Source organism: Corvus brachyrhynchos, unplaced genomic scaffold (genome assembly GCF_000691975.1).
Source record: "Corvus brachyrhynchos isolate BGI_N302 unplaced genomic scaffold, ASM69197v1 scaffold395, whole genome shotgun sequence".
NCBI lineage: Eukaryota > Metazoa > Chordata > Aves > Passeriformes > Corvidae > Corvus > Corvus brachyrhynchos.
This window is the reverse complement of record NW_008238340.1, coordinates 1,281,618-1,293,141: the sequence shown is the minus strand read 5'-3', so window position 1 is coordinate 1,293,141 and position 11,524 is coordinate 1,281,618. Positions and strand designations below refer to the sequence as shown.

The 11,524-nt window shown below is 38.9% G+C and overlaps 1 protein-coding gene across 1 annotated transcript in view; it reads left to right on the top strand.

Moving 5' to 3' along the window:
- Window positions 1-50: 50 nt before the first annotated feature.
- The window catches only part of PER3 (period circadian clock 3), a 23,599-nt gene continuing 12,125 nt past the window's right edge, over window positions 51-11,524 (top strand). The window contains 13 exon segments of the mRNA XM_017735067.1: window positions 51-1,220; window positions 1,787-1,902; window positions 2,759-2,960; window positions 3,997-4,045; window positions 5,778-5,920; window positions 6,282-6,360; window positions 6,953-7,059; window positions 7,298-7,454; window positions 8,390-8,495; window positions 8,889-9,014; window positions 9,547-9,673; window positions 10,705-10,849; window positions 11,461-11,524. The exon segment at window positions 11,461-11,524 is cut by the window's right edge and continues 16 nt beyond it. Of these exon segments, the coding sequence (XP_017590556.1) occupies window positions 1,103-1,220; window positions 1,787-1,902; window positions 2,759-2,960; window positions 3,997-4,045; window positions 5,778-5,920; window positions 6,282-6,360; window positions 6,953-7,059; window positions 7,298-7,454; window positions 8,390-8,495; window positions 8,889-9,014; window positions 9,547-9,673; window positions 10,705-10,849; window positions 11,461-11,524 (1,539 nt within the window). The 5' untranslated portion in view covers window positions 51-1,102.

The following is an 11,524-nucleotide window of genomic DNA, read 5'->3' as shown; positions in this document are numbered from 1 at the left end:
GGGGGAGTGCTCGTGGGGGCGGCCGGGCGGGAAGCGGGGACCCGGAGCGCTGCTCGGGCCCTGTCACTGCGGGATCCCGGGGGGGCACGGGCCGCGGCGTGTGCAGGTGAGGCGAGCGTGGAGCTGTTCGCGGCTCCGATAAGCTGTGCCTCATTCTGAGATCGGCTGAGCCGCACACGTCAGCGACCCTTGGGTAGCTTGTATGTGTACTACAGCTAAAAACTATTTAGCGGTACCAAAACAGAAATTACTGAAACAACGTTTTTCGTCAAAGGTCAGAAATACAGTAATTTAATTTTTAATTATAAAATTTATAAGGTACGCAGCGTTGGACAGGCATGTAAACTTACCACGCAATACTTACACTTATGTAATGGTTTATATAGTAAGAGTACAATACTAGTAACAGTGTCAAATGGACAAAAGTTAGCATAAAAAACGGTGTTCGTATGTCATCTGCAGGATTAAAATCTGTGGATTGAGGATACTGACAGCTTATTTTTTTAGTCAGTGAAATAAGCAAACGTAAGGAGAGGGAGATTTTGTCTGTTAACAGTTCTTCAGCTGTTGAAGTCAACAGCTGAAAAGTGTGATGAAGACGCTGAAGTCACGAGGAATGAAATCTTTGTGTCAGGTGTATTCTGAGGACATCATGGTTCCCTGAGATACTCATAAACAGGGTCAGCCTTCAAGGCTAGAAAAACTTAGATCAAGAATCAGCGTTTATTAATGATTTTAATACCAGTGACATTAGAAAATCTAGAGTAAACATCAGCTTATTTTTAGTTGCTAAGCATCTTAGCAAGCGGAGTGGTTTTGATGTGATTTTGCCATCCATGACATTGGAGTTGGGAAGGAGGAAGGTAGAGGAGAAAAGCTTCAATTGCAAAGATGTGAGAAAGATACAAGAGAAAATTTAATGAATGAGCATTAGGACATTTCTGGATACTGTGTGACTCTGCAGCCATTCTCATAAAATGTTAATTTAGGGAATAATTTTAATTGAGTGATAGGAAAAAAATCTCCTATACCAGAATTCTCTGGTAAAGTTTAACCTGTGTTCTACAGTGAGCAGCTGAATTGGAGTCAATCCCACAGAGATATGATGATGATGATCCAAGAAATGAAAAGGTGTTTGCCTGAAGAGAAAAGGAGTTCCAACAAGCCCAGTACCATCAGTGCCCTCAACTATGCCTTGCAGTGTGTCCAGCAGGTCCAAGGTATGTGTAGAGAAAATTTGGAAGAACAGCAGCATGGTTTCAGTAGATGTGTCTGGCAACAGGTAGCATTAAAATAATGCATTCCAGTTATCCTGAAAAGAGTTGACTTTCTGAAGCATTGTGGTTTTGTTGCCATTTTTTTTGGTAAACAGTCATATTATCTTTTGTATTGAGATACCTCCCTACTGCTTCTCTTTTTTTCAGAGTCCCATAGCTAAGAGGCGCCTAATAGTAACTTTCTATGTATATTGAGAAAATAGTAGTCCCATCCCACTCTGAAAAATTATTGGATAGTTTGTGTTTTTCAACAGAACTAAGTAGCTAAAATTGTACTACTTCCTTATGCTTGTTTTCTGTAACAAAATGAGGTTACTCCAGTAGTATAATCAGTATTCCTTTTCCCTTTGTCACTACACAGACCTTCCTCATCTCACCTTGGACTTCACCAAAAAGATGACAAAAGTACAAGGGCTGTAAGAAATACTTTCAAAGTAGTCTCCTTACTGACTTCTTTGTTTGTTTTGCTTTTTCTGTTTTGTTTTTTTTTTGTTTTTTTTTTCAATTAGCAAACAATGACTTTTTCCAGGCTCTGAATGACCGAAGAGTGTTTCAGACAGATGTGGTGACATACAGCATAGAAGAGTTGGTGGCAGTTGCATCTGAACACACTCCAAAAAACACTGTAAGAATTCAGGAACAATCAAGGAGTTAACTCAATTTCACTAAATTTAGTCTCCCAGCACTGTTTTGTGGAAATAGAATGTGTAAAATTGAAAGGCCTTTAAATTTTAGCCAGACAGACCTTCAAGTATTTAAAGATAAATCAAAACTACTTCTTATCTGTGCTGTGTTAGAGTACCCAATGATAGTGAGTGAAGAAATATTAATTTTTCTTCTTTTTTTCTTTTTTTTTCTTTTCTTTTTCTTTTTTTGGCCAGAAGCAGCAAATAGCTCTTTGAGAATTCATTTACAGCAGAGTAATCACTTGAGACAGCAGAAAGTTTTTGAAACCAATCAGATCCATAGTTGTGAGGGACTTTTGGTTTCTATTTGTAATCTGCATTTAATATTTTTTTCTGGTTTTGCAATATATGTCGTGCTTTCTGGCACTGCTTTAAAGTAAAGAGTGTTTCTTGAATTCAGTACTGCTAGTTGCTATATCAAAAATATTGCAAATGCTTGAAAAACTAAAAAATTGGAAAGCTCTCAGAATTTTTTATGTGTGGAATTGTGATGAATCCTCTGAAATTTGTGGAGGAGTGTGTGGAGTAATAACCATTCATTCTGAGCAAAGGCAAGCATTAATTTGTTTTGAAAAGACTAAGGCAGTCTTATTAGCATTTGTAAATCTTGAGTACACTGCTGTAGCACTGGAGAGTGTAGTAGATCACACACTACCAAACTCATTTTTGAACCTCACCCTGAGGGGTGTAGTGGTTTGGGGTTGGTTGGTTTGTTTTGGGGTTGTTTAGCTTTTTATCCATACATTATCACTACTATGTTTGAAGCAACGATTGCCTTTAATGTTTGTTTTCCAGGACACGTTTGTGGCTGTATTTTCCTTGCTGTCTGGACGCATAGTGCATATTTCTGAGCAGGCAGCATCTATTCTGAACTGTAAGAAGAAAGTGTTGGACTCTTCCCGGTTTGTGGAGTTGCTTGTCCCGCAGGATGTGAGTGTGTTCTACACACACACCGATCAGTCTCACTTGCCCCTTTGGAACATGGAAAGTCAAACAGGTGGGACTGGACAATGCTCTTAAATGCTCTGTGTGTCCTTCTGTTTTTGCAGAATGAGGACAGAGTAGTAGTTAGTTTTGAATGCTTATGCTAGCAATATGCATCAGCATCATTTGTTCCTTTCCACTTTGAAAACTGGAGTGGCTGTGGGACCAGTACTAGCTAGTGTCATAAAGACTTAACTCTTACTTGGGGTAAATAAAAGACAGATACTTCATTGTTTTGTGTACCCTCTTACTCATTCCAAATACTGCTGCTTTTTGAAAAGAAAATAAGTCTGACTGTGATTTTAAAGTTGTTTAGTCTACACCTTATGGTTGCTTAGGTGCTTTGTCTTTATGGTCCGCTCGCTGCCTGCTGTCAACATAGCTCACCAAACCCAAGTTTTAAGCTATTTTCTATTTAGTGCTGGATGTGTCTGAACTGAGACTTTTGAGTCCTGTGTTATTTGTGAGCAGTTCAAACATAGCTTGCAGGCCAAGGCTGTGTCTTTTGCCCACCTTGACACTGGGCTGTTGTGGCGTCAGTTCTGAGAAGTCCGAAGTCCTTGGTGTCAAAGGATGTGAGACATCCGGAGGTTTTGAATGCCAGGGATTCCACAACTTGGATGCCAGTGATGTGCTGCACCCCAGTGGAGTTGTGGTTTTCTTGTCCGTATATGGTTTTTGGAACTTGGCTCATAAAGGAAATACCACCTTTCCTTTGCACAGTGATGCACTGGAGAAAGTTTTTTTGGTTGGTTTGGATTTTTTTGTTTTTGTTTTTGTTTTTTTTTTTTTTAAATCATATGGATTTCCTCTGAATTTAGTCCAGGTCAGCCACTTCTCTAAGAGTGAGTGCACTAGAGAGGAGAGATAACACTTGAGGTGGGAGCAGACTGTTGAACAGACAATTGAGTAGCTAATAAAGGAGTAGGTTGTGAGAGTAGGTTCAGTCTTGCTCAGTCAGTCTAGAGAATGCATAGTTTAACATAGTTCTAATAGGTGTGACTTTTTAAAGATATTAACTGATACTTTCAATGTGTTCATCTTACTAGCTTCTCCATATGAATATGCACAGGTGAAGTCCTTTTTCTGCAGGATCAGGTAAGTGCATTATTACAGTTTTATTTCTGTGAAGGCTGACAGGGGGTACAGTACTAGGCAGAAACTGTTCTATTGTTACAGCTGACCAGTGTGAGCTCTGGAAGCTCTGTCACGAAATGGGCTTACTGTGTTTAATATTGGCATCCAGTAGGATATTTTGGACATCTTTCCCAGAGTGATGCACAAACTTGCACGGGGACAGAAGGAAAACTGTTGATAGATTCTTCTCTTGGACCTATCAGTTTCCTTTAGTACTGTCATGCAGGAGAATAATCTTGTGAAAAATTGCTGCTCCCCCTTTTACTGTTTGAAAGTGGAGGCAAAGAGTGTTTTGCTTGAGATTAAGATTGCTTGAGAGTTTGTGACAGAAGCCTTAAGAGAAGCTCAGGTCACCTGAGTCCCAGTGTGAAGCCTGACTCCTGAGACTTGTGAGGCCTGACTTGCTGCTGCTATGGATGCTGTTTGTTGCTTAGTACCCAGCTAATCATAGAGCTAAAAGAGGAAAAAAAATTGAGATTGGCCTTCAGTCTTCAGTGCAGTTCTGTTCCAGGCTCGGGTGATCTCTTGATTTCAGTAAGAACTGTTTGCTTCTGAGCAGATATGACACTTACTCCGTCTTTCAGTTCATCATTGATTAATAATTTGTGTTTCAAAAACCTGAGCTCTTAAATCACCTTTGTCTCTCAAATTGTGGGAGGGTACGTGAAATAAATATAGCAGGACAGATAGCAGTGTTAGGTTGGGGGAACTGTTTGTTGGATATATAAACATTTTACAACAGTTTTTCTCCATGTTTTTATACAACATCGGTCTCTACTTCCCTTATGTAACTGATCTTTTGATTATGTTGGCCTTATGACTAAAAATATTTTCTCACAAGCACACACACTAGGCTTAAGTAAGAAAATGGTTTTTTGTGAGTTAGACTTCAGCTATATCCAATTTCCATTTCTATCTTTTGTTTTCCCAAAGGCAGAAGTGTCAGAAGTAATTTTTATGACATTTGCTTCCCTCTAGAAACATTTTACAAAACTAAGTGTGGAGTAAGAAAGTAACTTTTAGGGTAGGTGATAATATCCCAAAATTTCTCTCAATTCTTTCTGTAAGAGCTGGGTGAGATACTGAAATTATAACAGGTGAGAAAGCACTTGCAATAGAAAGTGCCAATTGTTATTGCAGCTATTGCAAAGCCTTGGTTAAGATCTCATAAAGAATGTTTTGTGCTGCTACTGTTCACACATGTTTTAGGAAGACAAATTATGGAGGACAATCAAAAAACAGCAACAGTGAACCAAGGCTGGAGGAGTCTTACTTATGTAGGTCTGTGAAACTAAACTTGAGGGAGACAGATTTTTTTTTTCCCCTAAAATGGTACAGAGTAAACAACAAACAGAAAAAGAACTGTTTATTTTGGAGAACACAAAACCAAATGAGTGGTTCTTGTGAATATGCTTGGACTGAGAATTAGAATGTAGTCTTTAACCATTAGAGTAAGAGTATCTCTAGACAGCCTCTGAATGTAAGTGTTGGAGACAAAACACCTACTTGACTCTGACAGGAGGGAGGTCAGTGTTGCTGAGTGTGTTGACCTTGGATCTCAAGGGAGTGTGCATAGGACCTGATTATTTGGGTTTGTGTGCTCAGCATAACTTCTCTGGGCAGGGCTCTTGGCCCTGGCACATAGTATGTGAGTCTTGAAACCAGTGTGTTAATCCCTTTTGCATTTCCTCAGGGGTGGCAAAGATCAAGACCAAGAAGCGCGTTGTTACCCCTTCCGAATCACCCCGTACTTGGTCCACGTGTGTACTTCTGGCCGCGTGGATGCAGAGTCCTGCTGCCTAGCTTTGGCTGAAAAAATCCACTCTGGATATGAAGGCAAGTCAGGAGGCTCCAATGGAAAAAAGCCCAAGCTAATAGAAAAAGGCAGGGTATGAAAGTCGTCTTCCTCTGTTCAGAACCTGTGCTTGGGTAGTCTCACCTGTGTAAGTTGCAGCTTGTGTGTGCATGCATGTGAATCCAGAACGTCTGTGCTGCCTTTGCCAGGCCCCAGAGCATTTGACCTCTACTCATTATTTTTATTGTTGAGAGAAGCCTGTAGTAGCTAAAAATCTATAATATTTCTATGAGTTATCAATCCGAAAGCATTGAACAATTATAAAGTTCAGGAGCCAGGAAATACCATGAGCTAAAGTAATGCCCAAGTTTTCTGTCTTAGTGCATATTTTGTTTCTATTAGCTCCTCGAATTCCTATGGATAAAAGAATATTCACCACCACTCACACCCCTGGATGCGTTTTTCTGGACATAGATGACAGGTGAGAGATTTGAGTTCTTAAGACCTGTGAGGTATGTATGGAGAGGTAGAAAAAATCCCTTGGTGTGATACAGCTGGAGACCCAAGTAAAGTAGCTGAACTGTGCAATTGGCAATATTTAATTAAACAAAACAGTTTTGTTAGTCCACTCATGGAAAATATCTCTCACTCCACAGATGCCATCTCCTTTGTTGGTTTAAAACACATGTTAAACAGAACTGCAGTCAGTTTTCCTTACCCAAGGCAATGGGGAGCTGTGGTAGCACCAACAGTGGAAAATGGGCATAACTGCTGACATTTTGCCTATGATCTGTTGTCTTCAAGATCCCTTTTTTTTCCCTTTGCATGTAGACAAGCACAAAACTGCCTGCAAATGTGAATATCTGTTAAATCTCCAGGCACAGAAATGTTTGTTGTGGGCATTTATGTGTCAGTATTACAGTGCAGGATTATGAGATGGATTGGGAAGTGTTCTGTAGCCTTAGTTCATTTCACTGTACATCGTGCATGGGCACTTCAATGACTAGCAAAGGGTTAAGGATGTAAGTAGTCAAAACTATATTATAACTTGTGATAATGTGTTTGGGTTTCAGAGCAGTGCCTTTGTTGGGTTACTTACCTCAGGATTTGATTGGAACATCCATGCTGATGTATTTGCACCCAGAAGATCGTCCTTTGATGATCACTATTCACCGGAAAAGTAAGAGCTGCTTTTAGAGGAATTTCTGTTGGTTTTGATTCCTTCCTTATCATATTGCTTGACATGTGACTGATCTGTGGTCTAGACAAAAATTAACTAATTAATTAATGAAGTCAGTTTGAGAGCAAAGCAAATTCAGTCCCAAAGTTCTAGGAACCCCAGTCATTAGTGTTTGTACTTGCACTACTGTGTCATAATGTAAGCTAAACCTTGTTTCTTCATTGTGTTTTTCTTTCAGTACTGAAATTTGCTGGCCAATCCCCTTTTGAACATTTACCTATCAGATTTTGTACTCAAAATGGGGATTATGTCATATTGGACACCAGCTGGTCCAGTTTTGTGAATCCTTGGAGCAGGAAAGTTGTGTTCATCATTGGCCGACATAAAGTCCGGACGTAAGTTGGTTGTAGAATTGATCAAATAAAGTGCTTTTCATTGATTACTCTGCAAAACAAAACAGTCTAAGTACCGAACTAGAGATGTAATGTTGCTCTTGCAGATGTGACAGCTGCCTAGCATCTGTCTTCAGCCCATTCCTTCAGAACAGCATTAGTCTTGTTTATTAAGTGTGAAAATAAATGAATTACTTTGAAGTAAAAGGTAAAGCCAACTTTTTATTTTAGCGGGTTTTTGCATGTAGTTGATGTCCAAATACTGTGACAATGGACATGTCTAAATCAAAGTACCAGTTTTAGATGAGTAAAAGCGAAAAAGCAGCATAAAATTAGATCACTTTAAAAAACAATTACCTATAATTCATTCATGGTTGGCTCACCAGGAAAATCCAATTAACTGACCTTCTGGCATGTTTTCTTTTGGCATATTTACTTGATACAGCATTTAAATATTTACCAAGGTAATGTCTTTTTAAAATATACTTAGTATTGAATGTACAAGTTAATTTTTCGGATGTTTCTCCTTAGTTTTCAAGAGATTTGAAAATATGACTGACTGCCTTCTTACCTCGTTTCTCTTATAGGAAATGGCTTTTGGGGATGGCCTTCTGGCTTTTCAAAATGATCTTTTATACAAGATTTTATGGGGTATGAGTTTGTCTTCTGAGTGAAGGAGACAGAGGGGTAGATGCTTGTCAGCCTTAACTGGTGTCTGTGCTGGTGTATTGACTTCCCTGGAGCTTCCCTGCTCTCATAGCACTGCCCCACTACCCCAGCAGAGCAACTGCTGGGACAGATGACATTTGTGTTGACTCAGCAGAACAGTCAAAATAAAATAATAATAATAATAAATTAAGAATCTGTTCTAACTGTTTATAGCTATCTTTTCTTCATCAAATGACAATGAATACTGAAATATTGTTGGCTCTCTCCAGAAGCCCTCTGAATGAAGATGTCTTTGCCCCAAGAAGTAAAGAAATGAGCACTGTGGAGAAAGAGATAAGAGAATTACAAGGACAAATTTACAAACTGCTTCTGCAGGTAAAGAAGACAAAAGAATTTCAGAACACAGGCTGGCCTTCTGAAGGAGAGACTAAAAAAATTGAGTCTGATTGGGAGGCTGTTTTGAGAATGTTCTTTTAAAAGGTCTGAAAGGAAAGTTCTACATGGACACAGGCCTGCCTCATTGCAAAAAAAAAAAAAAATCTGTTTATTTTTGCCCAGTCTTTATGTTGAAAGATAAATCAGCATCTTGAAACAGTTTGAAGCATGGTAGAGAACTCTTCGTAAGCAAGTGGTAGAGCCCAGACAAATACTGACTTTTCACTTGATTTTCTTTGTTTACTTGAAGTTCTGTGTTGCAAAGTATGTTGTTTCCTGCATTTTGTTCTCTCAGAGGATGATTTTTTAGATTTTTTTTTTCCTTTCATACAGCCAGTTCACAGCAATGTTTCCAGTGGTTATGGGAGCCTTGGAAGCAGTGGCTCTTATGAGCACTATATCAGCATAGCATCTTCAAGTGACTCCAATGGGAACTGTGCAGAAGAAATACAGGAACCAGTAAGTCTGTAAATGTGTCACTGCCTGCAGGGTAGTGAAAATACACCTGTAAAAATGAAAGTGTTTACTGTGTACCTATGTACTTCTCATCATGAGTTCTACTGAAGTGGGAAGAATAAAGCCATATTCAATCTAAATTGGTCAGTTACAGAGTGCTGTCTTTTGGTTTTTGCCCTTAATTTTGCTGACTGCTGTAGAAGAGAGTGGAAGCAGTGCTGTCATAAAACAAGCATTGCAATTACCTAATTTCTTTGTGAGGCTCCTGGGTAAGTCATCGGCTTATTCCCACTCTCAAGGCTTGGCATGGGTATTAAAATATTCAAATGCTGAGGCTGTTTGAGCTTTATCATAGTTAATTTACTTAGATTAACCATGATAATTGGATTAATTAAGTTTACAAATACCGATAGATACTGGGCTTAGGCTGATAGTCTACTCCCTTGCAATTGGAAGAATACAAGAACCCAAGTCAGCTCCTATGGCCTCTTTGTACTCATTTTATTCTGACTTCACTTTTTTTGCGTGTCTCAAGATGACATTGCAACAAGTTTGTGCAGATGTCAACCGAATAAAGAACCTGGGGCAGCAGCTGTACATTGCATCAAGGAGCAAGCCACAGAATGCAAATGAACAGGCTGTGAGCTCAGAAGTTCTGGGAGGTAAGTTAATGTAGTTATGATCCTTAAGGTAACATGAACTCCTGTAGATCTGTAGCCATGAGTTTGGCTACCTGGTGTTATGCTGAAGAACTTCAGATAGCATTTTTTAGCATGGCTTAGACGTGGGAAGAGGTTTGGTTTGTTTAAAACCCAAACAAACAAGTCCCGCCCCCCCCAACTCACCCGTAAAAATGACCTCAGCAGATCCAATAACTTTTTAACTCCTCCTTGAAATAGGGAGGAACATATCTGTCTCTTCCTGGCTTAACAGACTTGTCCTTTTTCATATTTTAACATTTTCTAGTGAAAATGCACATGTCTTGTAGCACATAGTGTGGAAGCTCCCCTTAATTACTTTGTGGACTCTTAGAAACGATCATAGGCTGGACAATATGGCCCCACTTCCCACTGAAATAGGGTCTTAGTTACTGAATGCTTAATATTATACTACTGCACATCATTTACAGTTTGTACATAGCACAAATACATGGAGAAACCTGGATGCTCCCTCAAATATCATAGGAATCTGTATTAAAACGTTTTGCACTGTGATACTCTATTAACTGCTGATCTTGTCTTAGAGGACTCTACTGTCCATATTGATAGGACTCTGGCCAGCATATCCATGGTATACAAAGCTGTGAATTACTGTTAAATAATAGGTTGGATTCTGTGATGTGTAAATTGAAAAAAGATTAATATTAATTGCAGCTTTATTTACAATTTAAATGCAGGGGGGTTTATATACTGTTTTGTGTTTGCTTGCATTTTTGAATGGATGTTTAAGGTGGTGGTGGGGGTTGTGGTTTTTTCAGGCATACTTTTCCCTTCTCCTTCCCTTGCCTCAAAACATATAAATTGAGACGAAAATGCAGAATAACTTCATAATGAGAGCTATGCTGTCATAAGCCATATGTCCTTGTATCATTATATGGATTCCAGTGTATATTTATCTGAGTGTGCATATATCTGTGTGAGGGTAGTGTTTAGATGCCCTTGAGAGGAATCTTTAAAGGTTTCCTCTGTTCCAGGGAAGAGGCACACTGCTTCCTGTTTTCTTCAGACACTGAGAGGTGATAGCACAGAAGAACCAGGCAACACATTTTATGATGATCCAAAGAAGACTCCACATCTTCCTTCCTATCAGCAGATTAATTGTGTTGATAGTATCATCAGGTAATAAACTATGAAACAATTCTAGTGATACAAGTTTTAAGATTAATTGGTGGAAAGTAAATATCCAAGCAGTTTGCATTGGCCTTAAACTGTCTGGGATTTGAGTTGTGAGATAAATTTGGGATTGTTTGTAATGTTTTCTGCCTCTCTGAGCATTGGGATGGCTTGCCTAATCTGAATTACACAGTACTGAAAAGTTTAGGTCCTAAGATTCTGTTTGCAATTGTTTGTTGGCATTTGTCGTTGGTGCAATAGGAATTTAATTTTGATGGTTGTAATATGTCAGTGTCTTCTCATGACACACTCAGAGAACAGCCATATAAAACAGAAAGTTGATATAATTTATAAAATGTCAGTATTTTTTAACCCAGTGGATAATGTAGTCTTTTTTCTTTTTTTTTTTTTTTTCCTTTCCCCTCAAAGAGTGATAGATTTTATTTAAAATACTCCTTGGAAAGCAGATACGTATCCAGAACTTCCTGCAGTGAATTTAAAATACTAGTTAACAACCTCTGGATCTCCAGTTTGGATTGTTCAAATGTTTGTATCTCCAAATGGAGAAAAAACCCCCCAAAGTAGAGAGAGCTTCCTGTGATATGCTTTCATTTCAGATATCTAGAGAGCTGCAGTATTCCAGCATTGAAAAGGAAATGTAAGTCTTCTGCAAATACATCA